The following is a 26574-nucleotide window of genomic DNA, read 5'->3' on the forward strand; positions in this document are numbered from 1 at the left end:
GTAGTTTTGATGCAGCCGGTGCCCAGGGGACCATCTGTTCCCAGCGGCCACAATACCCTCTTCTGGAGTGATTCCCATTATCGGGCTTTCCGAGGAGGAAGAATCCATGCGGCCGACGATGTCCTCAGGGCTCTTAGTGCCGCAGCCGGGGTTCCCTGATCTTGTTCCCGGACCATTGGGTATCTTGGTGCCATCGTTGTCCCCAGTGCCATCGATGCCCTCGGGGTCATCGATGCCCTCAATGCCAAAACTGAGAGGCTTGGGCAGGGCCGGCCACGCCAGTCCCCGATGGACCTTAGTGAGAAAGATTCCCTGTACGATCCCTGAGCAGATGACACATCTGAGTCTTCCTCCGAGCACTCCAACGACCTTCCTTCCAATCCATCTGTGCCGGATGAGAGGCGTCGGTCTCCCCTGGAGGATCTTTCCTTTGCGGGCATTGTCCAGGCTATGGCCAAGGCTGTCCCGTTCCAGCTCCTCACTGAAAAGGACGCTCGGCACAAAATGCTGGAGGTCCTCTAGTTTATTGATGCCCCAAAAAAGATAGTGGCTGTCCCAGTCCATGAGTTCTTCAAGGAAATTCTCCTTAGGATCTGGGAGCACCCTGTGTCCAATCCTCCAGTCAGTCAGAAGGCAGACACCATTTACCAGGTGCAACAAGCCTGGGGCTTTGAGAAGTGCCACCTCCCGCTCCAGTCTGTGGTGGTGGAGTCTGCCCTCAAGAAGGTCAAGTGCTCTCGCACCCATTCCTCTCCCCCGCCAGGTCAGAAACACAGGGCCTTAGATGCCCTAGGTAGGAAGGTCTTTCAGGGTGCTATGCTCATCACCCGTATTGTGCCTGCCAACTGTATATGACCCAATACATCCGAAACCTGTGGAAACAGGTCCAGGAATTGTCGGACCACCTGCCCCAGCAGCTGCAGGATGCTTTCATGTCAGTAGTGCAGCAAGGCCTGGAGGCAGGCAAATACGAGGTGCGGTCCACCTACAATATTTTTGAAACGGTGGCGAGGGTAGCTACAGCGGGCATTTGTGCCCACAGATTGGCCTGGCTTCATGCCTTGGACCTGCGACCAGAGGTCCAGGAGAAGCTGGCGGATTTACCCTGCACAGGAGAGAATCTCATCAGAGATAAAATTAGGGACGCGGTGGCCCAGTTAAAAGACTACCATGAGACCCTGCAACATCTCTCAGCGGGTACCTCAGATCTGCCATCCTCGCTCAGAAAATCCTCGCGATAGGGCTCCAGGAAGTCCTTTTACTGCCAGAGAAAATACTACCCTCCTGCCTCATGGGCATGTATGTCACGTGCCAGCTCTAGGGGTTGCTCACGTCAACAGCGGACCCCCGGGCCTCAACCTGCCCCCTGGGAAAGCCCTGCCACAGGGTTTTGACTAAGGGCGAGGGAGCATGGGCCAGATTGCCGTACCCTCGGCTCACCGGCTACGTCTGTTTGCAGACCTCTGGCCCAGCATTACGTCGAATCAGTGGGTTCTCGCCATCATTCGCTGAGGGTACTGGCTGAACTTCAGTGATGTCCCCATGGACTCTCCCCTGTTTCTATTGTGAGATCTGTCCTGCCTTCAGGAAGTGCTTATGGCAGAGTGCTCTGCCCTACTAATGGCCCGTTCAGTCAAAACTGTCCCCCCTCGCCAGCGGGGCCGGGGGGTTCTACTCTTGGTACTTACACCAAAGAAAACAGGGGGTCTGCACCCTATTCTCGATCTGAGGGCCTTGACCAAGTTTCTTTAAAGAGAAAAGTTCAAGATGGTCTCTTTGGGTACCCTGATCCTTCTCCTGCAAAAAGGGCACTGGCTCTGTTCCCTCGACCTAAAGGATTCCTATGCCCACATCGAGATCTTCCCCAGCCATAGGAAGTATCTCCGCTTTCTGGTGGACCAGGAGCATTTCCAATATTGTGCCCTTCGGCCTTGCTTCGGTCCCCTTGGGTCTTCACCGAGTGCCGACAGAAAATGCACGTGTTCCCTTGTCTGGATGATTGGTTGATCAGGAGCAACACCCAGCAGGGGGATTCCACTCCCTGACACTAACTACCCATGTACTTCAGTCTCTGAGGTTTGTCATCAGCTACCCCAAAGCCCATCTCTATATCTGGGGGCTTTATTAGAGCCAGACTGGACACTACGCAGGCTAAGGCGTTTCTGCCCCATGACCGAGCACTTGCCCTGGCATCACTGGTGTGTTTGGTCCGCTGCAGTCATCAGGTTTCCACTCGCCTGTTGCTTTGTCTTCTGAGTCACATGGCTGTGTCTGTCCATGTTACCCTATTTGCCCGCTTGTGTAAGCGCATTGCTCAGTAGACCCTGAGCTCTCAGTGGCTGCAGGCGACCCAGGACCTCAACTCTCGTGTCTGCATCACGCAGATTTTTCATGGATGCACAGATAGTGGCATGCTGGGTATGCTCAGTGTGCCAGGCTCCATCTGATGATGTCACCCTGTGTGAGTTCCAACATCCTGCTGTCTTAGGAGAACACCTGTTACAGGTAAGCAACTCTGCTATCTTTCTTCAACAAAGATGTAAGTTATTCTCCATTTTGCTACTGATAAGATTGATCTTTTTGAAATAAGAACATTTCTTCATTTTGTGTTACCTTATATGTTTTTACTTTGCAGCCCACATTTCCTGTAGGTCCAGCATTAGGAACAAACACAGCAATTAGTTTTGCTCCTTATATAGCACCTGTAACACCTGGAGTTGGATTAGTTCCGACTGAAATCTTACCCTCTGCACCAGTCATTGTGCCTGGAAGTCCACCCGTCACAGTCCCAGGTTCCGCTGCTACTCAGAAACTCCTCAGGACAGATAAGCTGGAGGTATGACAGGCATGCTCACTGTAATTGGATGTCTCATTCATGAGCATACTCTATTAGGATCTATTATTTTCTCATATATAATGTGTCTTAAGACCCTTGCACGTGAAAAGTGAATATAACTGCCAAACCTAATAAAGCTGAGGTTGGAAGAAGGTTCACTGTTTGTTATGATGTCTCTCTAAGGCCTTTTACTAATTACTTAATGACAGGTTTTAAGTACTTTGGCCTTCCAGTATTCTCTACTGGAACTGTCTGTTTTAACAATCTGTCTTATCTGTATTATTTAGCAATCTTTATTGTCTACTGTGTTGCCCAAAGCATTCATATTTAAACATCTTTGTATTAAATCTGGGGTTACGGCCTGCAGGTCAGTTCCAGCCTGTAGCTGACTCTTCTATTCAGTGCCATTAGCAGAGGCCATAGCGAGCCAGAAGGAGACATGCTTCTCCCTCCCCATAGCAGCATGGGTCCTGGGGACCCAGAACCCTGTGCTCCCTGTTCTCACGATTGCCCCTTCTCCTCTCTGATTCTTCTGCTTTAAACAGGTAGGATGCATGTAGATGAGGAGGGGCGACAGTGGGGAAAGGAAGTAAAGCGTTCTCTTAGTGTCTACACGGCCTGTCATGCTGGGACTGTGAGGAGGGAGACGGAGAGCTGCAAAGGAGGGAGGTGAGAAGAGATATGAGAGAGACAGGGAGAAGAAAGGCAGTAGGGAAGGGGAGAGAGGGTGAAATACAGAGAGGGGGATGATGGATTGAGGACACGAAGGTTACAAAACACTCAGTCATTTTTTATTCAGCACCTTAAAAGCAATGCACTAGCTGGGTTGTGAGAGAGTGAAAATTGGAGAAGCTAACTGGGCTAGAGGAGAAAGAGGAAAGATGGTGAGATATACAGGGATCAGAGAAAGAGAATGGACAAAAATGATAAACTGAAGAAATGAAAGAAATATTAAAAAAAAATAAGAAAGGTTGGGAAAGAGAGAGAATGAGGACTCTTTGTTTCTGCATTTATATAGTGCTAAAAACTGGAACACTTTATGACACATTACTTAGAGGTATAACAATTCCCTTAGTGAAAGAGTTTAAAGGTTTTTACTTGGATAAAGATGCATTTGCTATGAAAAACAGTGTTTTGAAAATTGACCCCCATGTATTTTCAGTTGTGTCACTGAAAGGAAAACGAGCAGAAGTGGGTTTGTAAGACTGGGAGGAGAAAAGGATGACTGAAAGGTGATGAAAAAAAGCAGAATTGCTTTTGAGAGAGATTGCCAGTTGTTAAGGGCCGATATGGTAGTGGGGTACTTGCTACACTATTTATGAAAGAATGGGATTGTGCAAAACTAACAGAACGGAAGGTAGACAAAAGTTATGGGGCTGAATACGATGCATCCCATGATATTAAGTTTGCTCACAGGGATTCCTGCAGAACTGTTGAAGGATCTCGTCTATAAATCTCTGAAGACAGGCGTGCTCCTGCAGGCCTGGAGAATGGTGGATGCTATCATAAAAGGGTTGGATACTGCAGGCCTTGGAAGTGGGAAAATCCATGGAGATTCTACAGACGAAAAGGATATTGAAGTATCTAGAATCCAGCAACTTTCAGGATCCAAGGCTGCATAGTTTTGTTGGGAGATTGTGCCAAACAGATCTTTTCAATTTCTTTGATTGGTTGACAAGATAATTAGATCAAAGGTGGGCATTGATGTGGCTTACTTGGCCTTCAGTAAAGATTTTGATACCGTGTCCTGCATAGGAGTTTCATGAGAAATGAGAAGCTAGGTTTGGACCTCAAGATATTAGTGGACTAGATTAGGAACTGGTTGAATGATAGGCAACAGAAAATAGTGGTTAATGGAATTTTCTCTGAGGAAAGCAGGATGATTAGTGGAATGCCTCAGAGATCTGTCTTGGGAACAGTTGTGTTTACTATCTTTTTGTGCAATATTGTAGAAGTGTTAGATGGAAGTATTTGCCATTTTTGCAGATCATATTAATACAGGCAACAAAGTGATCATCCCTGAGGGAGTAGACAGAACGAGGAGTAATCTAAGAAAGTTGGAGGAATGGTTGAATACATATTAATTAAGGTTTAATGCAAAATTATGCAAAGTCATGCATTTGGGGTATAGAAATCCAATATAGTGATGGGTGGGATACTGATTTGTACCAACCAAGAAAGAGACCTTTGGGTGATCATGATAGGTGATCTCAAGGTTATAAAACATTGAGATAAGGCGGTGGCCAGAGGCAGAGGGATTGTAGGGTACATAGGGGGAGATATAACAACCAGAAAAAAAAGAGATGATAATGCCTGTATGTATACAGGTTGTTGGTGAGACCTCATTTAAAATAGTGTGCAACTCTGGAGGTCACGCCTGTGAAAGTATAAAATTGGCTGGAAGCAGACCAGAAGGAGACTATCAAAATGTTGCAAGGTCAATACCAAAATTCATATGAGATGAAACTTAAGGACCTATATATATATATCCTGGAGAAGATGATAAATGGGGGAAATGACAGAGATATTGAAATACTTCAGATATAAATCAGCATAGGAAGCAAAACGTTTTCATCAGAAAGAATGCTCCAGAACAGCAGGTCATGGTGGTATGAGACTCCGGAGCGACATCAGAAGATATTTCTTCACAGAAAGGGTGGTAGATACATGTAATAGAATTCAAGAAAGTATGGATTAAGCAGAGGATCCTTGGGTTTCAAAGAGCGAGGGCAAACCAGAGATGAGCAGCGGTTTATGGCATTGCAACAGGAATGAATTTGGGCAGACCAGATGGGTCTAGTGATCCTTATGTGCTGTCATAATCTATGATTCTTTAGAGTGCTAATCCCTTGCCCCGTCACCTGTAAATACTGCTGTGTTTCTTACGTAGGTGTGCAGGGAGTTCCAGCGAGGAAATTGTGCTCGGGGAGAAACCGATTGTCGTTTTGCACATCCCGCAGACAGCACGATGATTGATACAAATGACAACACTGTAACTGTTTGTATGGATTACATTAAGGGTCGCTGCATGAGGGAGAAGTGCAAATACTTTCACCCTCCTGCACATTTGCAGGCCAAAATCAAAGCTGTTCAGCACCAAGCCAACCAGGCTGCAGCCGCTGCTCAAGCTGCGGCTGCAGCTGCTACAGTGATGGTAAGTACAAATGTGCACCCCTTCAGACTCATTCTCTGATCTTCACTTATTAGTGCACATTCTGCAGGTTGTTACAGAATTGCTAGAGGACATCATTGTTCTTTAATTCCAAAAAAAACCCAACATTTTTTGTTTAGCCTCTCCTTGTTGCTAAATTTCTCAGCACAATAGTTGAGGGGGTTTTTAGGTGTAGACAAGCGATGCCAAATGTCTGGTTGAGCCTATTCTCAGGCGACTGAGATCACCAGACCCTGATTCCAGGCTGTGATCTGTCTAATGTTTGGGTACTTGTGACCTGGATTGGCCACTGTTGGAAACAGGATGCTGGGCTTGATGGACCCTCGGTCTGACCCAGCATGGCATGTTCTTATTTTAAAATGATCCATCTAATGAAACTGAAAGGCCTTCTATTCTTACATCTCCCTCTCTGTCTCTCTTTCAATTTTACTACTGTTATTAAAGAGTTCTGGCTCAGTTAGAAATAAAACAAAATCTTGAGACATTTATCCCTCAGGTTAAGTTTAGAAGTGATCCTTTTGTTAAATATGCAAGGTTAAAACTGTCTGGAAATGGCCATCTCTGCAATTAGATGTCAGCTTGGGATTGCACCCCATCATTTTGTTCTGAACTTGCTTTCTCAGGCAGCACAACTTGGTCAACAATAAAATCCATATTCAATGACATGAATATTCAAATAAAATGTCATTTGCTTATCTTATGAAATCTAAAATTAAAAAGGACTATCATCTCATAAGCCAGCATTAGTAGAAGTATTATAACACAATACCCCCAGTAGCTATAAATTAAAGGTGAGACAGCGGGAAGGGAATGAGACCAGGTACAGTGAGAAGAAGATATGTGAGATAGGAGGTGGGGAGATGCTAGATGAAAGATGAGAGGAATAAGTCTGAGACAAAAGATGGGAGGACAGAAGGTGAGGAGGAGGAGAGTGAGATGAAAGTTAGGGGAAAGGAGAGAGAGTGAGAAAGAGGACAGGGAATGGGAAGTGAGTGAGACATGCGGGTGAGAGAGAGGGAGTAGTGAAACGGAAGGTGGGAGAGAAGATGTGGGCCAGATGGATGCCAGAGAGCAGTTAGGGAGAAGGTAAATGAGACAGAAGAGGAGTGAGAGATAAGCAGGGAGGAGCAGGAGGCAGAGACAGATACATACGCTGCACAACAGATAGTGATGATAGTAGAGTGAAAAAAGAGCCTGAACTAAGAGAGTATGGATAAAGTGTGAAGTTTGGGTAGTGAGAAAATGAATGAAAATGCAATAAAGTGCTGGGGAAGAAATGAAAGAGAAAATGAAATAAAATAGAAACGCAAAAAGAAAGGAAAAATAAAACTAGGATGGAAAAGCCAGAAAATAATTTAGAGACAAAAGGCCTTCTTAAATAGATGTTTTCCAAAGGCACGGAATGGAGAAAAGTCATTTTTTATTAAGAACAAAAGAGAGAGATTGAAAAATAATTAGTGGCAATTTATTGTGCATTTAGGGGTACATTTAAAAAGGGCATCCATGTGCGCATGTTATAAAATCCAATACCCGAGCACACATGTGTGCAGGTTCCGACTCGCATGCACAAGGGGGGGTTATTTTGTAAGAAACGCCTGCCCCCTCCCCCAGCCCTCCCTTTTTTAAATGCCCGGCAGCTCCGCACGTACCAGGAGATACGTATATGTCCGGGCCGTTTCGAAAATGCGCTCGGCGCACGCATGGCCCAGCCACGTACGTATCTCCCAGGATTTCCGCACACTGGGGATTTAAAATCCCCCCCCTCCCTGTTATTGTATAACAGCTTAGCTCATTTCACCTCATGTTTTGGCTCTTAATGCTAAATTAGACCCTCATTTCAGCTCTGGCTCAAACTTCTAAACATCTTAGTGTGATTCAGATAAGTTAGTTCTCACAGGACAAGCAGGATGTTAGTCCTCACATATGGGTGACATCATCAGGATGGAGCCCAATCACGGAACACTTTTGTCAAAGTTTCTAGAACTTTGACTGGCACCTACTGGGCATGCCCAGCATGGCACTACACCTGCAGCCAGCAGGGGTCCCTCTTCAGTCTTCTTTTTTCCACGCAGCAGTAGCCACGCAGGTTAAGGAGCTCCACAGAGATTCCTGACTGGAATTTTCCTCATGGAATACTAAAAACTTTCATACCCCACAGGGGTCCCTCCTTCGAATTTTTGACTCCACGGTACTCAGGTAAGTTTTTTACCCGGTTTCGATCGATTCCCGACGAGTTTGGCCCTCATGGCCTACTGGCCGTTGACTGTACCGCGGCTAAATTTTTCAAAGGCTATGGCGTCGGGGTTCCGCCGGTGCCCGGACTGTACTCGTACCATGTCCATTACAGACCCGCATAAAGTCTGTGTAATGTGTCTTGGGTGCGAGCATGATGTCCTGACTTGCACCAAATGTGCCTTAATGACACCAAAAGGTCGCAAAGCCAGAATGGAGAAAATGGAACTTCTCTTCCGTTCTCAAACTCCGACGCCGTCCATTGCATCGATGTTGTCTGAACCGGCACCGTCCACTTCGCGCCAGTATCGGCCACCAGCCGGTGACCGTCTGGCGTCGATGACCTTTCGGCCTTCAACTACCTCTACTCCCCCTCAGAACCGAGGGGATCATAGAGAGAAACATCGGTATCGACACCGCAAGTCTCAGACCATCGAGGAAGGAAAATCTTCGACCTCGATATTCGTCTGAGCCGCCATCGAAGAAACCCCGTCCAGAAAAGGCACCGACCCTTTCTGTGACTGGGTCACCGAGGCAACCCTCACCCGGACGGGTATCGGGAGCCATGACTCTGACAGTGGTCCCTCCGGCTATGCCTCTGCCTCCTTCTTCCCTTCTGGAGCCGGGGCTGCTTGCTCCAGGTCTCCGTGAAGAACTGGACCGGATGGTTCAGGAGGCCATCGATAAGGCGATGCTCAGACTCCAAGTTCCTCTGCCTCCGAAACCGGGGCTGATTGTGGAACCGACCCAATTCCGGCAGCACTGGCACTGCTGCTCTCAAAGATGGAAACGCTTATAGCCGCTTTTCCACCGATGGATCCTGGGTCACCGATGGCTCCGGTGCCTTCCCCGCTTACCCTGTCATCGGGAGGGGAAACACCGTTCCACATTCCTCCATCGGGAGTTCTTCCGATGCCTCAACCATCGATGCCGATGCGCCCATCAGCGCCACCGATCCATCCTTCATTGCCCTCGATGCCTGCACCGGTGCCCTCGATGCCTTCATTGGTGCCTCCAGCACTTCCCTCGATGCCTTTCAGAACCTAGACCGGGACCTTCAGGAATACCATCGTCCCGTCCTTCTCAGACTCCTAAAGGGGCAGGTCCTGATCCCTATGACACCTGGACCGACGATTCTTCTCAAGTCACCGATGACTTGCCATCGCTGCCTTCTCCTACTGAAAGCAGGAAGCGTTCTCCTCCAGAGGACCTATCCTTCATAAATTTTGTGAAGGAAATGTCTGAATTGGTTCCCTTCCAATTGCAGACTGAACAAGATGACAGGCACAATTCCTGGATGCTCCCAAGGAAATAACCTCCATCCCTATTCACCAGGTTCTTTTGGATCTACTCAAAAAGAACTGGGAACACCCTGGTTCTGTTGCTCCAGTCAACAGAAAAGCTGATACCACTTATTTGGTCCAGTCAGCCCCAGGATTCCAGAAACCTCAGCTGGATCACCAATCTGTGGTTGTAGAATTTGCCCAAAAAAGGGCAAAAAGATCAAAAGCCCACTCTTCCTTTCTCCCAGGTAAGGAACAGAAATTCCTGGATGCCATTGGCCGGCGTGTCTTCCAGGGATCGATGCTTATCTCTTGGATCGCCTCCTACCAGCTATATATGACCCAGTACAACAGGGTCTTATTCAAGCAGATACAGGACTTTGCAGAGTCCCTGCCTCAGCAATTCCAAGAACAACTTCTAACCCTAGTACGCAAGGGTTTTGAGGCAGGGAAGCTTGAAGTAAGATCTTCTTATGATATTTATTTATTTAAATTTATTTATTTAAAAACTTTTCTATACCGTCGCTAAGTTATATACCATCGCAACGGTTTACAAATAGGCACATAGACTAAGGTTAGTAAATCTAGGATATCGTACATTCTAACACGTGCCAATAAAGTTCGGTTACAATTTCATAAATAAAATAATTATTTGAGTAATGTTGGTCAAGTCCAGGTATATTATTGAGTTACTATCTCTTTGATATATTACTTCTTAAATGTAGGATTGAGTAAATTCATTCTCATCTGCATTACTCTGTAATGCAGATGAGAAAGAATTACTGCATTACTTTGACACTGCTTCCAGTGTATCTGCAACTGCTGTTTCGGCAAGAAGATGGGCCTGGCTTAAGTCTTCGGACTTGCGCCCTGAAGTACAAGACAGATTATCTGATCTGCCCTGCATAGGAGACAATCTGTTTGGGGAACAGATTCAGCGGACGGTGGCGGAACTCAAGGACCATCATGAGACCCTTCTCCAGCTCTCTCTGATGCCCTCTGAGTATTCCTCCAAACAGCCTTTCAGGAAGGATACTAAAAAGTCATTCTTCCGTCCAAAGAAGTCCTAGCCACCACCGTCTAGAACTCGTTCCACGAGACCTTTCCAAAAGGCCCAGTCTCGTCAACCTCGTAAACAAAAGCCACAAGCAGCTCCTCATCCGGGCCCTGCTTCCGGTTTTTGACTCCTGCATAGAGAGCAGCAGCCAGTTTCCACTGCCTCAGATACCAGTGGGAGGTCGATTGTGCCATTTCAACAACAGGTGGCACTTAGCCACCTCAGACCAGTGGGTCCTTACCATAATCTCTCAAGGTTATCGCCTGAACTTTCTCTCCATTCCACCGGACTCCCCACCTCTACCGGCGAGGAGAACATCTAACCACTCATTACTCCTGGAGCAGGAGGTCTCCCTCCTCCTCCAGTCCAGAGCATTAGAACCAGTACCTTACTCTCAACAAGACCTAGGATTCTATTCCCGATACTTTCTAATCCCCAAAAAAATCGGGAGGCGTTCGTCCAATTCTGGTCCTACGTGCCCTCAACAAGTACCTCCAACGAGAAAAGTTCAAGATGGTAACCTTGGGTTCCCTCCTTCCTCTTCTGCAAAGAGGAGACTGGCTCTGCTCTCTCGATCTCCAAGATGCGTACACACACATTGCGATAAATCCATCTCATCACAGGTTCCTGAGATTTCTAGTAGGCCACAAGCACTATCAATACCGAGTGCTCCCATTCGGCCTGGCATCTGCACCATGAGTCTTCACCAAGTGCCTCATAGTAGTAGCAGCCTTCCTCAGGACTCAAGGTGTTCACGCCTACCCCTATCTAGGTGATTGGTTGATCAGGGCTCCCACTCAGCAAGCTGCTCTGTCGTCCCTATGTCTTACTTTACTACTCTTTCGCTAGGATTTCTCATCAACTATGCAAAATCCTGCTTAGTCCCATCTCAAACTTTATCATTCATAGGGGCAGACTTGGACACCTTGAAGGCAAAGGCATTTTTGCCTCAACAGCGAGCTCTCGCTCTCATCTCCCTCGCACACCAGCTACAGTCTCAGCAACGCACGACTGCACGCCACTTCCTCATCCTACTGGGACACATGGCATCCTCAGTACAGGTTACCCCAATGGCCCGCTTGGCCATGAGAGTCATGCAGTAGACTCTAAGGTCACAATGGATTCAGTCCATCCAACCTCTATCAACCACTGTCCACATCACCGACTCAATCCGTCAGTCTCTAACCTGGTGGAAAAATCTGATCAATCTCTTCCAAGGCCTGCCCTTCCAGGCTCCAGACCCTCAAATAATTCTCACCACCGATGTTTCCAACCTCGGCTGGGGAGCCCATGTGGCCGATTTGCTAACACAAGGAACTTGGTCTCCAGAGGAAGCCAAACACCAAATCAATTTCCTGGAGCTTCGAGCAATCAGATATGCTCTCAGGGTATTTCAGGATCACCTTTCCAATCAGGTCATCCTGATTCAGATGGTCAACCAGGTGGCCATGTGGTACATCAACAAACAGGGAGGGACAGGCTCCTTTCTACTGTGTCAGGAAGCTGCACAGATATGGGCGGAGGCCCTCTCCCACTCAATGTACCTCAGGGCCACCTATTTGCCAGGAGTGGACAACGTGTTGGCGGACAACATAAGTCGCGCTTTCCATCCACAAGAGTGGTCCCTCAACCCCTCAGTAGCGGATGTAATATTCCAATGTTGGGGTCATCCTCACATAGACAGCTTTGCGTCACCTCAAAACCGCAAGGTGGAGAACGTTTGCTCTCTCACTCGCAGCCAACACTCACAGCCAAGAGATGCGTTCTCCCTCTCATGGGCAACCGGTCTCCTATATGCATTCCCTCCACTTCCACTTCTATCAAAGACTCTCGTGAAGTTACGTCAGGACAAAGGATGCATGATCCTGATAGCACCTCACTGGCTTCGCCAAGTGTGGTTTCCAATTCTTCAGGATCTCTCCTTTCGCAGGACATTCCCTTGAGAAAGGACCCGCTTCTGATCACTCAGAACGCCGGGTGCCTACGCCACCCCAATCTTCAAGCTTTGTCCCTGACAGCCTGGATGTTGAAAGATCAATTCTTCAGCCACTTAACCTTTCGGAGCCAGTTTCCCGTGTCCTGATTGCTTCACGGAAGCCTTCCACGAGAAAATCTTACCTCTACAAATGGAACAGGTTTAAGTCATGGTGTTCTTCTCAATCCCTTGATCTCTTTACCTGTTCCACCACGATGTTTCTAGACTATCTCTGGTACTTGTCAGAATCAGGTCTAAAAACTTCCTCCATCAGAATGCATGTCAGTGCGGTGGCCGCCTTCCATAAAGGTGTCGGGGACGTTCCTCTTTCGGTACAACCCCTCGTAACACGTTTTCTGAAAGGCTTGCTTCACCTCAAGCCTCCACTGCGTCCTCCGGCCCCTTCTTGGGACCTCAATCTGGTTTTGGGTCGGCTCATGAAACCACCATTCGAGCCTCTCCAATCCTGTGATCTTCGCTATCTCACATGATTCTTTTGGCAATCACATTTCTCACAGAGTTGGTGAGTTACAGGCCCTAGTTACCTATCTGCCTTACACTAAGCTTCTGCAGGACCAGGCAGTACTCCATACTCACCCTAAGTTTTTACCTAAGGTAGTATTGGAGTTTCACATTAATCAATTATACCTTCTTTCCCAAGCCCCACTCCAATCCAGGAGAACAGGCTCTGCATACCCTTGACTGCAAACGGGCTCTAGCATTCTATCTAGACCGTACAGCTGCCCACAGGAAAAGCACTCAATTGTTTGTCTCTTTCCATTCCATCAAATTGGGGCAGCCTGTGGGTAAGCAGACTCTCTCCTCCTGGATAGCGGACTGCATATCCTTTTGCTATCAGCAAGCAGGCATTCCACTTCAAGACCGTGTTAAAGCACACTCTGTGAGGGCCATGGCGACTTCAGTAGCGCACCTATGCTCGGTGCCGCTTCCTGACATTTGCAGGGCTGCCACCTGGAGCTCTCTCCATACCTTTACAGCCCATTATTGCTTAGACAAGGCCGGAAGACAAGATTCCATCTTCAGGCAATCTGTCTTGCGCAACCTTTTTACAACTTGACATACCAACACCCTTCCGCCTGCCCGTTAGGGTTCAGGATGCCCTCCGCCAAATTCCACCCCAGTCCTTGCGCCTATTGCACATCTTGGGTACATTTGGTGCATTTCTCGGACATCCTCAGCTCGGTACTCACCCATATATGAGGACTACCATCCTGCTTGTCCTGTGAGAAAGCAAAATGTTGCTTACCTGTAACAGGTGTTCTCACAGGACAGCAGGATGTTAGTCCTCATGAAACCCGCCCGCCACCCCGCGGTGTTGGGTTCGTTTTCTTCTTTTATTTTTTGGCACTTCCTGTAGCTTTAAACAAGACTGAAGGGGGACCCCTGTTGGCTGCAGGGTTGGTGCTATGCTGGGCATGCCCAGTAGGGGCCAGTCAAAGTTCTAGAAACTTTGACAAAAGTGTTCTGTGATTGGGCTCCATCCTGTGATGTCACCCATATGTGAGGACTAACATCCTGCTGTCCTGTGAGAACACCTGTTACAGGTAAGCAATATTTGCTAAATATGTCAGATATTTCAACATGAAAATCTGGTAGCTGAAAAAAAGAAAAGGACAAGCGACAGCAGGTACTTAAATGTATCAGATTGCTAACGCCTGCTGTCGCATAAAAGTTGTCTAGAATATGTATGTCACATTTTAATAAAATATATACCGTAGCTTATTCATCTCTTCTCGGCCTTTTGGCTAAGATCAAGCATAGTATCATCTGTTTGTGAATCTCAGCACTGATTTTCCATGCTTTCACCTGCATCCATCAAAGACGGATAAGTAAACCACAAATTAAAGTGTCCCTTTTAGTCCTTTTTTAATAGCTTCATGACGTGTGGATTAGGCTTTCAGGAAAGTTATTCTTCAGATGGTTGAAGTAACTTCACAGATAAATAATCTCCTATGAATGACTAATGAGTTGTCCTGAAATTAATTATTGCTTTAAAATGTATAGACTTCCTTGTGGCAGGGCCCTTATGGGAATTTTGCTTTCTTTAACATACACATTAAAGCATTCCTAAACCCCTGGGGTTTGTTTTCCCATAAGTTTGGTCCCTAAGCCATGCGATATGAGGATCCTGTAAAATTGTTTTTCATACTCTCACCTGCTTTGTTCCATCCTTCCCTTGTCCGTTTGCATTTCGCAGGTTTGCTACACCATCAGACCTAGTCATTTAAGTTTTTGTTAAGTGTCAACCTATTTGTTGTGCTGATGGGCAAATAACGTAACTTCTGTCATATGAATAATTTGTCTCTGGATGCAAAAAGTAAATAAATAAATGGCGCAATGACATTTTAATTCTTCATCACAAAAGACAAATACCTTTAAAAATCAGTTATAAAAAGCTTTTAAGTAAGTAAATATGTTTATCCGGGTAAAAAAGCAGTTTAAAAATTGCCTTCTAAGTGCAGGGAAAGGTAGACCAGGTTAGGGGAGAGAAAGTGCATGCACGGATTTCACTTTCACTTTACGGGGTGTACAAAAGTGCCTGATTGTCTTTAGAAAAATTCCTTTCCGGCCCTCTGGTAGTGGGAAAATCGCTCTGCCTATCTGCTTCTGAATGTAGTAAAATGCACCTTCAGTGTATGAAAGATTATCAGTGTCCGTTTACATTTTTAATAATCTATACACTGTTTTGTAAAGTTCACACATTGTGCTATAAAGTGCTTCCCATTTTACCAAGGCTTTTGTTAGCTAGAAGACAGAAGTATTTTTTTTATCACCTGACATTGCTAAAACTAGTTTAGATTTGCCATCTAGACTCTAAAATGCATATTTGAGAGAATCATTTGTAATTATTTTCTGGAAGTTTTGAGAACATCTGTATTCATTCTAACAGTTGCAAAACATGAAATTGCTAAGTTAGTTGTTAAGTATTCATTAATAAAATGAGTAGAAGGGAATTAATTATATTTGAAACAACTAATTGGACACATCCTTATTACAAAACTAGAAGAAATCAAAATACACTCCTCTAAAATGTGTTCTTTAGTTGTTAATATTGCCTTTTGTATATTTTCATTCAACATATACAGTAGCAACTAACTTATCAAAAGCTTTTGTGAGAAAAACCTTAGAATCAATACATTTCTGTGAAGTGTTAGAAAATGCTTACTGGTATCTGCTAGCTGCTATTTTAATTAATTTTCTGAATTTCAAACATCTGTATTTTACTCTTTTATATGCTTTTAACTAAGGTATAGTAGATGCATTTTTGCTTCAGTACTAATTCAAGGTGTAATGTTCATTTCTTTAGAAGACATTTTTGTTGTTGTGCATGCCTAGTGTTTTGTATGTTGTATATTGCATTCAGAATATTTTTTTCCTTCTCACCTATCCACAATGCAATGCCGTTCCCATGATGCACCTCTGCTTGCTGTTTACCTGTATGTTAATTCGCTTGAATCCCATTGGCCCACTGCCATCATGTGCTCGCTGCCTGTTATTAAAAGACTCAGTCGACTGCCAAAGCAATGAAGCGACCTCTCGAAGCAACTGTAGACCTGGTACTTTGACCTTTCACCTTTTGCTTTGCATGTAGCTTTTCAAAGAAGCAACTAATTAATATTTTATATTGTTTTTAACATCAGTTGAAAATAATTTTATGTATTATTAATGTTTGGAAAACTTCTGTATCATATGTAGCCATTTCATTTTCATATGAAATAAATTTAGAAATTTAGTTTCTTTTCTAACGACGTCATTTTAAAATGTTTTTTACTATATAAAAATAGAAGTCAGCTAAAACTGCTTTTATTGTAGACTATGCTTTTTATGATTATAACGAGGGAAAAAGTTAAGATAAAGAATGTTAGGTATTGAACTAAAGTTAGGGATGGAAATTTTTTTCCCTCAGAATGCTTTCTAAATCATATTTTAAGCAGATGCCATTTTTGTTGCTTTTTTTTTTTCCTGTAGCTTCAGTGCTACAAGTTTAGGTTAAAAGAACCATGCTTTTGCTATCAATAACAAAATTTCATTCATCCCACATTGCTACTGTTTGGGTTAAACTGCATGGCAAGGCATCTTTTTTGACTCTTATTTATTAAATATATTAATCGATGTAGCTGTACAGTACTCATCTGTATATGTTGAGTTCTTATAAACGTCCTTCTTTTCAGGCCTTTCCTCCTGGTGTTCTCCACCCTTTACCAAAGAGACCTGCCCTTGAAAAAAGCAATGGTGCCAGTACGGTTTTTAATCCTAGTGTCTTGCACTATCAACAGGCTCTAGCCAACGCACAGTTACAACAGCCTACAGCATTTTTCCCTACAGGTATGTTGCTTAATACTTGCAGAAAAAAAAATCTGAAAGTGTATTAAACTTTTATCACTGCTGTTTTGATGGGTATACGGTAGTTCTTATCTCAAAAAGATTTCACTACAGACTGACTATTGGGTTAATTTTCAAAACCCCACTCAACAGATGAGTTACCTGGGTAATTTTACCTGATAATCTTTATTTGGATTTTCAGCTGAAAATCCCCCTAAATCTAGCCGGACAGAATTTGTTCAGCTAGATTTAAGAAGGCCATTTGTATGGAGTGCAGGGATGTGGTCAAATGTATTAATTTTGCATTCCCTTTCGATTGTCTGAGCTCTCACCCAGCCCCTTTTTAGCTGGCTAAATGTGTGTGCCTTGCAATTTTAGGGCTACAGGTTTAGCTGGTTCAGAGGGGGTGGGGATCTTTTGAAAATCCACCCATATATTTTTAAAGATGCAGTCCCTTATCCTATTTTCAACCAAGTCACAGAAATACATTTATATAAATGTTCACTTTCTTCTTCAGAAAATTTAGATTTCAGACCTCATGATTTCATGTAACTTAGAAGTAAACACCACATAACATCTTGTTAACTAAGGGGTTTTGCCATGGGTACAAAACAGAGGATAAAACAACATAGATAAGGAAACCATGAAAATATCGTCACTTTACATACAACAGTTGTCTTCCCCAATAATAATGTAGTGCAATATTTTTCTTTGATGTATCACTTTATGAATTTCCATTCCAAAATACTTTTTGATAACATAAGTCAGACCAAAGATTACAGCAGGAATCCCTGAACTTGGTCCTCGAGGGCTGCAACCCAGCCGGCTTTCCAGAATCGTCCCAATGAATATGCATGTGATCTATTTGCATGCATTGCCTCTGTTGCATGCAGCTAATTTCCTTAGGCTAAGGCAATTCTGAAAATCAGACTGGGTTGCGGCCTTCAGAGACCAAGTTAGGGGACCCCTAGGGTACAGCATAGAGTTAGATGGCAAGAGCATGGCAATAATATCACAGGAAGACACATCCAGTAACCAGTGAGCTGACAAGTTATCCAGCTAAGGTTAGCTCAGATATTGCGCAGGATACAAAATAAAATCGCCTGTGTTGGAATAAAACCAATGAGATTTTAAAGTTGTGTGGCCAGATAACTTGCTTCTTACCTGGATAGATTTTTAGGAAGCAGCTAAAGGGCCATTAGTTTCAAGAGGCCTTTTCAGTGCTATGTAAAGTGTTTAGACTAGAATTTTAGGAGGGATTTTATGAAGGATCTGTGTATGGTGCTTGTTTTGATATTATCCTTATGTGCATTGCTGTGCAAAAACATCAAGTCCCGTCTCAGTAGAGCTTACAATCTAATATAAGCATACGTGGCAAAAGAAACTTTGGAAATGCATTTTATTAAGACAATGGTTAAAAATGAATAAGGCTGTAATGGGGATAATCCAGTATTAAGATTTAAAAGCACCCTCAAAAACTGGGGTTTCAGGCTGGATTTAAATAAAGCAAGAAAGGGAGCAGGAAATCTATTCCAAGCATATTGTGCAGCCAGGTGGAAAGCCTGGAGGCAGGAATTGGCGGTAAAGGAAAAGAGCATAGATAAGCATGAGGTGCCTGATGAGCAGAGTGCACGAGAATGGATGTAGAGAGAGATTGGAGAGAAGTGATAATAAGCTGCAGAGTGAAGACTCCTATAGGTGAGTTAGAGGAGCGTGAACTGTATATAGTAACATAAGGAGCCAATGTAGCAGGCTGGAAGAAGATCAGCATGAATCTGAAATGTATGAAGTCAGCATGGGCATAGGATTTTAGCCAGAGACATTCTGCAGAGCAGGCACAGGAATGTAAGAAGTGAATTCTAGGTTTCAGCAAAGGCTGGGGTTTGGGGTGCCTTACAAAATGGGTAAAGGGATGAGCAAGAGTATGTAAAGCAGAGAAGTGTTGTAAAAGGAAATTGACTCATAATGTAGTGGAGGAGAGGAGAAATGAGACAATAATAGAGAGGATGCATGGGTTGACAGCCTGAGATTCTGAAGGTGCTGGTGGTGACTGGAGAAGGTTGTGAGGAGGGAAGTTAATGTGAAAGTTATCAGAGGATGGACTGTGAGGGGAAGAAAGGTGGGAAACACTGTAAAATAGCAGTTGGATGAAAGGTCTAGGTCAAGGCAGTGCCTATGCTTGGGAGTGGGGCAGTAGAACAGAGTTGGAGAGCAAGACGAGGAGTTTTAAGGCATAAGAGTCAGAGAGGTCATCAATATCCAAGTTAAAGTCCCCAAGAATAAGGGAAGGGAAAGATGGTTTAAGGAAGAAGGAAATCCCAAGAATTAAAGTCTGTGAGAATGAGGAAGAGGTTGATCAGAGTGTCGATAAATGACAGCTACCCAGAGAAATAGTGGGGTGAATAGGGAGATAGAGAAGCCCTCAAAAGAAGAAAAAGACTGGAATTGAAGTGGAAACCTAAAGGGTAATTTTAAAAGCCCTGCACATGTCAAAACCAGGAGATACGTGTGGACCTTCATAGGTCCGCAGCCACGTGCATATCTCCCAGAACCCAAAGAAGAACGGGTTTTTAGAAAAGGGGCGGCCCGGAGGCAGGCTCTAGGCAGGGCATGAGTGGGACAGCGTGTGCCAGGAGCCTACCGGACTGCACAAGTTGCTGCTGGTCTGGACCTTGGATAAGTTAAAAAACAAAAAAGCAAGGTTAGTCAGTGGGGTTGATGCAGATAGGGTCAAAGGGAGACAGGTTAGGAAGTTCCTGGGAGGGAACTGGGGAAAAGGCCTATTGTGTTGGTGTGCACGAGATGTGAAACCCCCCAACTTATGCGTGCGATTCGGCCCTTGCACGCACATGTGCATGCCAATATAAAATCGTGCACCGGTTGTGGATTTTATAGCATGCATGCATTGTTATAAAATCACATCCATGTGCGTGCACCGACAACCACACACACACGTGGATACCCGCATGTCGGTTTGAAAGTTACCGTCCTAGGATGGGAGAGCAGCAGTCTAACACCACCACCACAGCCAACTATATGAGATGTATGGAAGAAAAGATAACATCCATGACAGAGAGCAGTAACTAAAGTAGAGTCCTCAGGGGAAAGACAGGTCTCAGTCAAGGCAAGAAAATGATGAGAGAGAAAGAGGTCATGAATGTAGGCAAGCTTGTTGGAAACAGAGTGGACATTGAGGGAGGGAGCAAGGCAACAGGGATAAGACTGGAGGGGAAACAGTTTGATATGCCCAGATGGGGTGAAAGTTGTTTGGAAGGCCAGGATTGGGACTGATATCCCTAGAAGAGGAAGGAGGAGCAGTATGAGAATACAGAGAAGAAAGATAGAGGTGTAATGAGAATGACGGCAATGAGATGCTGTCAGGGAGAGTGGAAATGGCTGGGTGAGAAGAAGAAAACTTTGAAGCTCAAGGGCAGTGGACAGGACAGAATGGTAGGTGAGGTAAAAGATGCAGAGGATGGGGACAGTTAACTTAGTAGTGGTTTGAGTCAGGAAATAAGGTGGGGATAAAGGAGATGGAACGAGTGATGGAGAAAGGCTAATCAGGTTAGGGCTCTTCAGCTTGAAGGGAATATAAGTTTATAAAAATCACGAGTGGCATGGACCAGGCAAATAGGGAATGGTTATTTAGCTTTTCAAATGGTGCTAAGACCAGACAGAGGACATCCCATGAAACTAGCAGGTAGCATATTTAAAACGAATTGAAGAAAGTTTTTTTTCACTCAGTGCATAATCAGGAGGTGGATTTTGTTGCCAGAGGATGTGATCCAAGCATCGTAGTTGGATTTAAACAGGGTTTGGACAAGTTCCAGCAGGAAAAGACTATAAACATTTATTGGCCAGGTGGACTCGGGGGAAACCTGCCACTTATCCCTGGGAGTAAGCAGCAAGGAGTTGGATCTACGTTTTGGGATTGCCAGATACTTCCCAATGAACTGGATTAACCATTATCAGAGACAGGGTACTGGGCTTTTGACATGACACAGTATGGCAAATCTTATGATTTTGTGTGGTTCTAGGAATGCTACAATAGTATTTTTTATTTTGTACTTCCAAAGAAATATTATTATTTATTTATCATTACAAAGAGCACTACAGAAAAGAAAACCAAAAAGGATCAAAGAAATGTAAGCTGCCTTCTTGCCACCAATACTAGAAATCTCATCTCTAGAGTCACAGCATTGGGGAAACATGTGAGACTGCAAAAGGGTGAGGTTGTGCCATCCATTCATCCATTATGCAAAAAGAGACAATAGTTGAAATAAAATGCCCTAAATTATGGAAAAAGAAAGAGACTGCATCTTTAAAATTCAAAGGACAAGTCTACATTTAAATCTGTGCTATGTAGATAGCAATAATTACTGTACAGCTAGCAATCTTTCTGGGCCCAGTTTATAATTTTGCCTACAGGAACATATCTACTCCATTGAAAGGAGATAAGTGCCTGTGGCAATCATTTGACTTGGATCTTTTGAGTTTAAAATGTAGTGTTTGTTTGTTCTACATTTGTTGTATTATTTTGTATCCTAACACGTTCATTAAATTCCCAATTCAAACCCAATAGCAAGTGCATAAATACTTCTTGGAGAACTTTGTGTCAGCTTAGATATTTGAATCGATCTATAAATACTTTATATTTTATCTTTAGAAACTGAAAGTAGTAAAGGAATTAAGCTGCTTTGTGTCACTACTTCTGCCTTTAAGACAAAGCACATGGGGACATATTGCAAAATATTCAACAAATGTCTTTGCAGTTTATCTGCATCTGCTGCATTTATATATATATACAGGCAAATTGATTTGAAAAGGCTGGGAAAAAACCTGAAATTAAAACACATGAAGAGACTTTTTTCTGTTTCTTTTAATTTCACTCAGTTTTGAGGGTCTCAGCAAAGTATAATTCATAGTGCATGATGTCTTAAAAATATTTTGTTTGTTATAAAACCATGTGGCTCTTTGCAGATCAGGTTTTAGCATGTAATTTACAGGATCAGCATAAAAATGAATTATTTCTGTATGGTAGCCCAAGATGTGCCCTCAGTAATATTTTTTTTTTCATATTTCTCTCATATATAATCAAAATCATGTAAAAAAAAAAAAAAAAGTCAAGACATGCTAAATTCAAAACATTTTTTATAGTTGTCGTATTTTTAAACCTTAGCCTTTTCGAAGGACTCCCTCCCTAGTATCTTAAAACTTTGCTTTGCAATGATTTTGCATAACCGGAATATATTTGATGAGTATGATTGTCATTGACTTGATGGTATTGAAATTGATTATCTGTCATGATCTTGAAACCCGCAAGACTTTTCTTCCCCTACAAACACTGCATGAAGAAGGCTTAGGACCGCTACAATACATAGGGACCAGTGTATGGCTTTCTAAGGGTTATTCATAGCGTTTCATGATTTATTTTAGCAAAAGAAAAGTCTTCCCGCCTCCAAAATTATGATAATGAAAATTTAAGTGTCATTTGGGTTTTTTTTGTCATTGTTAACATTAAAATGCACTAAGATTTCTTATACTTGTGTTGCTGATTGTTTGCAAAATTATATGGGAACATTAAAATGGGAAACGGTAATTATCAGAAGAATATTAATAGTAAAGAAATAAAAAAAACCCCACATACTAATTTTAGTGCAAATATGTGTTCCATGATAGAAAACAATACTGGGCTCCAGATTGTTTGCAAAGTTTTTCATGCCCGTTAATTTCCTCTTTTCGTTGTGTTTTAATGGAACCTGTATTATTTGTATAGCAAGCAAACTGTACAAAAGCCTGTGCCGTTAGGGGGTACCATGAGTGGTGCATCAGGCTGCATACCCTGGAGATTGATTTGGAAGCGGACTTCTGAGATTGTAACAGTCTTTAGTGAATAAAACCAAAACAAAGGTTAAAAAAAAATTATTTCCCCAATAGTCCAGGAAGATGTTTTATAAAGAGAAGTGTCTTTATAATGAAATAAGAGCTGTAATATTGTACTATGGATGGCCTTATGTTTCTAACTTACTTAAGTCTGTCCTGAAGTGTGCGTGAATGTTAACTCTAAACAGCTAACCTGTTTCTCTCCCTTTATTCACTTTCTTCGCCTATCATTGCATGAAATGCAGGGTCAATTTTGTGCATGACACCCGCTACCAGTATTGGTAGGTTCCAAACTTATTTCTCAATATTTTTATACTGTTCTTTCAACAATATTGTCTCTTGCTTTCCAGTGTTTCAAAGATCTTAAACTTACTTTAGAAAAGTACTTGTGAAAAAGGAAAAAAGCAAGCATTTTTCCTAATGTTCTAGATCAGACCGCTATTCATGCGACATCACTTGCTGTTAACAACCTCACTGCAGTATCATAAAAACATGTTCTTCAGTTTGCTTTTAAGCTATGAAAATGTCTTGTGTATTCTTTATATTGTTCTAGCATTGTAAAAAAAAGACCTTCCTCCATCAAATGCAAAAAATAAAGCTAACCTCATCAGTGTTCTTATATCTTCATATTGGTTTGCCTTTCTCTCTCTTTTGCTATGTGTTAGAAAAATGGTATCAGAGTTTCCCAGAATTTTGTTACTGTACATTTAATTACATTAGTACCACTTTAGCATGTCATCTTTTTAGCTAAAAATGTATATAGAGATACATGCACACAGACTGACAGCGGCACCAAATTCAAGACTATAGCAATGTTCGTTACGATGAAATACAGAATTGTGACATTAACGTTTTACATCAAAAAGATGCTAAGTGCTCGTTTGCAGACTGTTTTATTATTGGCGCAAGCACTTTTGTATTCCTGACTTTTGTTTTTCCTTGCTGGCAAGGAAAGTAAAGCATAGGCTAACCTTGGAGAAATAGCTTGAAAGCTGACAGACCCCCATTTCATTTCTAGAATAGATTTTTGTGTTGGATTGTGCAGTTTTGAATATAACCGATCTGTGTGGATTGTCTGGATCATGTTTCACCTCTTAAACCACTAAATGTGGATGGAGGTACAAAAATTCCCTAAATTAGGCCCAATAGGGTTTTTGGGGGGGTTTGTTGTTGTTTTTTTGTAGCTTCACAAAAAGTCAGTCCCAATCTATTCAGATATTCATGGACATACTTAATTTTTCATAATTAGTGTCTGTGAGTGTATACATCTCTCTATTATAGATATGCGCACATACACTCAGCCATCAAACTACTTCATAGAAGAATATTGTGAATGGGTTTGTTCTCCAAATTAAAAGTGTTTTCTGTTTTTCACTGCTGACAAGAGAATAGTGCTGTTTTACAAGCAGGGCTTTCATTTACAGTAGTTAGATCATTCATACTGAAATCACTAAATTTATCATTTTGGTGGCTGCACAATTGGAAATTAGTCTTTTTCTTTTGCTTTTTCTGGGAATCGCTGATTATTTTTGACAAAATTTCCTTTAATTGTACTTGTAATGAGCTATTTTCCCTTTTTTATTTCCCTCCCACGCTTTCTTGCTTTGCATGCCATCTGCTGGTTTAACCCATGATGGCTTGCTGCTGTGTGATGTTCACCATGCCAAATGCCACTTCTGTTACCATAATGCTCCACCCTCCTGTTCATTGCTTCCATGGTTCCCCTCCTGAAAGTACCCATGATGCACAGCGCTACGTCTGCCACTGTCTCTGCAGCAGCTGCTCCTGCAACAAGTCTCCCCTTCGCCGCAACAGCCACAGCCAATCAGGTTTGCTCCTTTTAAAGCTTTCTTTCAGAAGTCCCAAACTCTAAATGAGTGCTGCTATTTTAAAAAAAAAAAATTCTCGGCGAGAATTTTTTTTTTTCATGTTTACCCATCAAATTTTGTTTTTGTTTATCTAGTTTATGACCAGGTTGCACTTATTTAGAGTTAACATTAATTGCAAATGGTGATATAGATAAATTTTGTCTTGCATTGTTTGTTTTTTGCATTTTAAACCTTGTAATTAACATGGCAGCTGTGGGAATCCTTTTTTTTTTTTTTTTTTTTTAGTAAAACAGGATTATAAACACGATGTTTCGGAATTTATTCTGCAAGCACACTATATATCCGTTTCCCCTTAGAGTTCTTTGTGTGTACAAATTGGGCAACTTAATGAATAAAAGAGACAAGTAAAGCAAATGGAATCAGTCACTCAAAAAAATACATCAAATTAAAATGCTGCCAGCTGCAGAAGGATTATCCCCCTCCATCTTTTATTTATATATAAAAGCATCTGGTTTACACAAATGAAAGAAAGAAATGGTTTTCATAGTGTTGCACACATTCCACGACAGCCAGATAGTGATGCATAATAACAGCACTTCAAATAAGCTCCAATAGTATCCATATAGGACACAAGTATTTGTAGTTTTTGCGTTGCTTTAAGAAGATATTATACAGGTCGTGATTTTTTGTGCTATTTTATTTCTGTGGGACACGGTGCAAGTCACTAAATATTGCTGATTTTAGTGGTCAGTCTGCAGGTACCCACACAACAAAACAGCATGTTCCTTTTTTAGCAGTTTTATTCTTTTATTTTTTTCTATAAATTAGTTTCTCTTGTCATTTTAATAGGGTTATAGGAGATTAGATTTGAAAAATGAGGGTTGTGCTGGAAAGAACTGATGTGTGTACAGTATGGAAGATTTTCTGTACTACCACAGGGGCGGATTTTGAAAGGGTTACGTGCGTAATTTATGCGCGTAACCCTTTAAAATCCCTCCTGCGCGCGCCGAGCCTATTTTGCATAGACCCGGCGACGCACGCAAGCCCCGGGATGCGAGTATGTCCCGGGGCTTGAAAAAGGGGGCGGGGCCGGAGCCTCCAGGCAGAGCAGCCATTTGCTGCTGTGCCCGGGATCATGGGCCGGCCATTGGCCAGCGCATGCAACCTACGCCTGCCCAGAGGCAGGCGCAACTTCTAAGTCAAAGGTAAGGGGGGGTTTTAGGTAGGGCTGGGGGGCGGGTTAGGGAGGGGAAGGTTGGGAGGCGGAAGGAAAGTTCCCTCCAACGCCGCTCCGATTTCAGAGCGGCCTCGGAGGGAACGGAGGAAGGCTGTGCGGCTCAGCGCCAACCCCGGATTTTATAACATGTGTGCGGCTGCGCGCGCATGTTATAAAATCGGTCGTAGATTTGTACGCGCCGGGTTGTGTGTAGCTTTTAATATCTGCCCCACAGTTTGTACTTGTAATAGCGCTATAATAGTGTGGAGTAGTGCAATGTAATTTTACTTTCTACAGTAAAAGATTTTTAATACATTGCAAATGTATTCGAAAACACTCTTCAGCCACAATTATAGGTACACAAAAATGAAAAGTATGTATGTTTCGATACAGTTTAGTTGTCATAGTCCAAACTGGAGAGCAGGGTTTGTTTATAGTCATTGCAGTAAGAAACTAAGGGTTACTAGATAACCAGGAAACAGGAAGAGATTCCTCTCCCTGCCTATATATTTCCACTCTGACAGAACGTCAGGTCAGAATTCAAATGAGCAAAACATTGATATTACCAGGAAATACAAAGTAATGTGGCTGATATAAATGAATCATAAAAGGCATTCCAGATAAGAGGAAGGGGCAGTTGATGGTGATCGGAAAGTCACAGGCAGTATAATTTTATGGCTTGTAATATGATAAGGACTCAAGTTTCCTTTTTGTCGTTTTGAAATTGCCTGATCATTTTGGCTTCAA

At 43.1% G+C, this 26574-nt stretch overlaps 1 protein-coding gene across 9 annotated transcripts in view; it reads left to right on the forward strand.

The window, feature by feature from the left end:
* The window catches only part of MBNL2 (muscleblind like splicing regulator 2), a 218886-nt gene that overhangs the window by 118335 nt on the left and 73977 nt on the right, over positions 1–26574 (forward strand). For 2 of the 9 annotated variants that reach the window (XM_029604468.1, XM_029604467.1), the window contains exons 4-8: positions 2636–2836; positions 5727–5990; positions 16080–16133; positions 16749–16902; positions 23028–23063. In XM_029604468.1, the coding sequence (XP_029460328.1) occupies positions 2636–2836; positions 5727–5990; positions 16080–16133; positions 16749–16902; positions 23028–23063 (709 nt within the window). Of the gene's footprint in view, positions 1–2635; positions 2837–5726; positions 5991–16079; positions 16134–16748; positions 16903–23027; positions 23064–24516; positions 24612–26574 lie in introns of all 9 variants that reach the window. The other 7 variants (XM_029604470.1, XM_029604472.1, XM_029604474.1 and 4 more) reach the window with 7 other exon arrangements.

The sequence above is a fragment of the Rhinatrema bivittatum genome, chromosome 5 (genome assembly GCF_901001135.1).
Source record: "Rhinatrema bivittatum chromosome 5, aRhiBiv1.1, whole genome shotgun sequence".
Lineage (NCBI taxonomy): Eukaryota > Metazoa > Chordata > Amphibia > Gymnophiona > Rhinatrematidae > Rhinatrema > Rhinatrema bivittatum.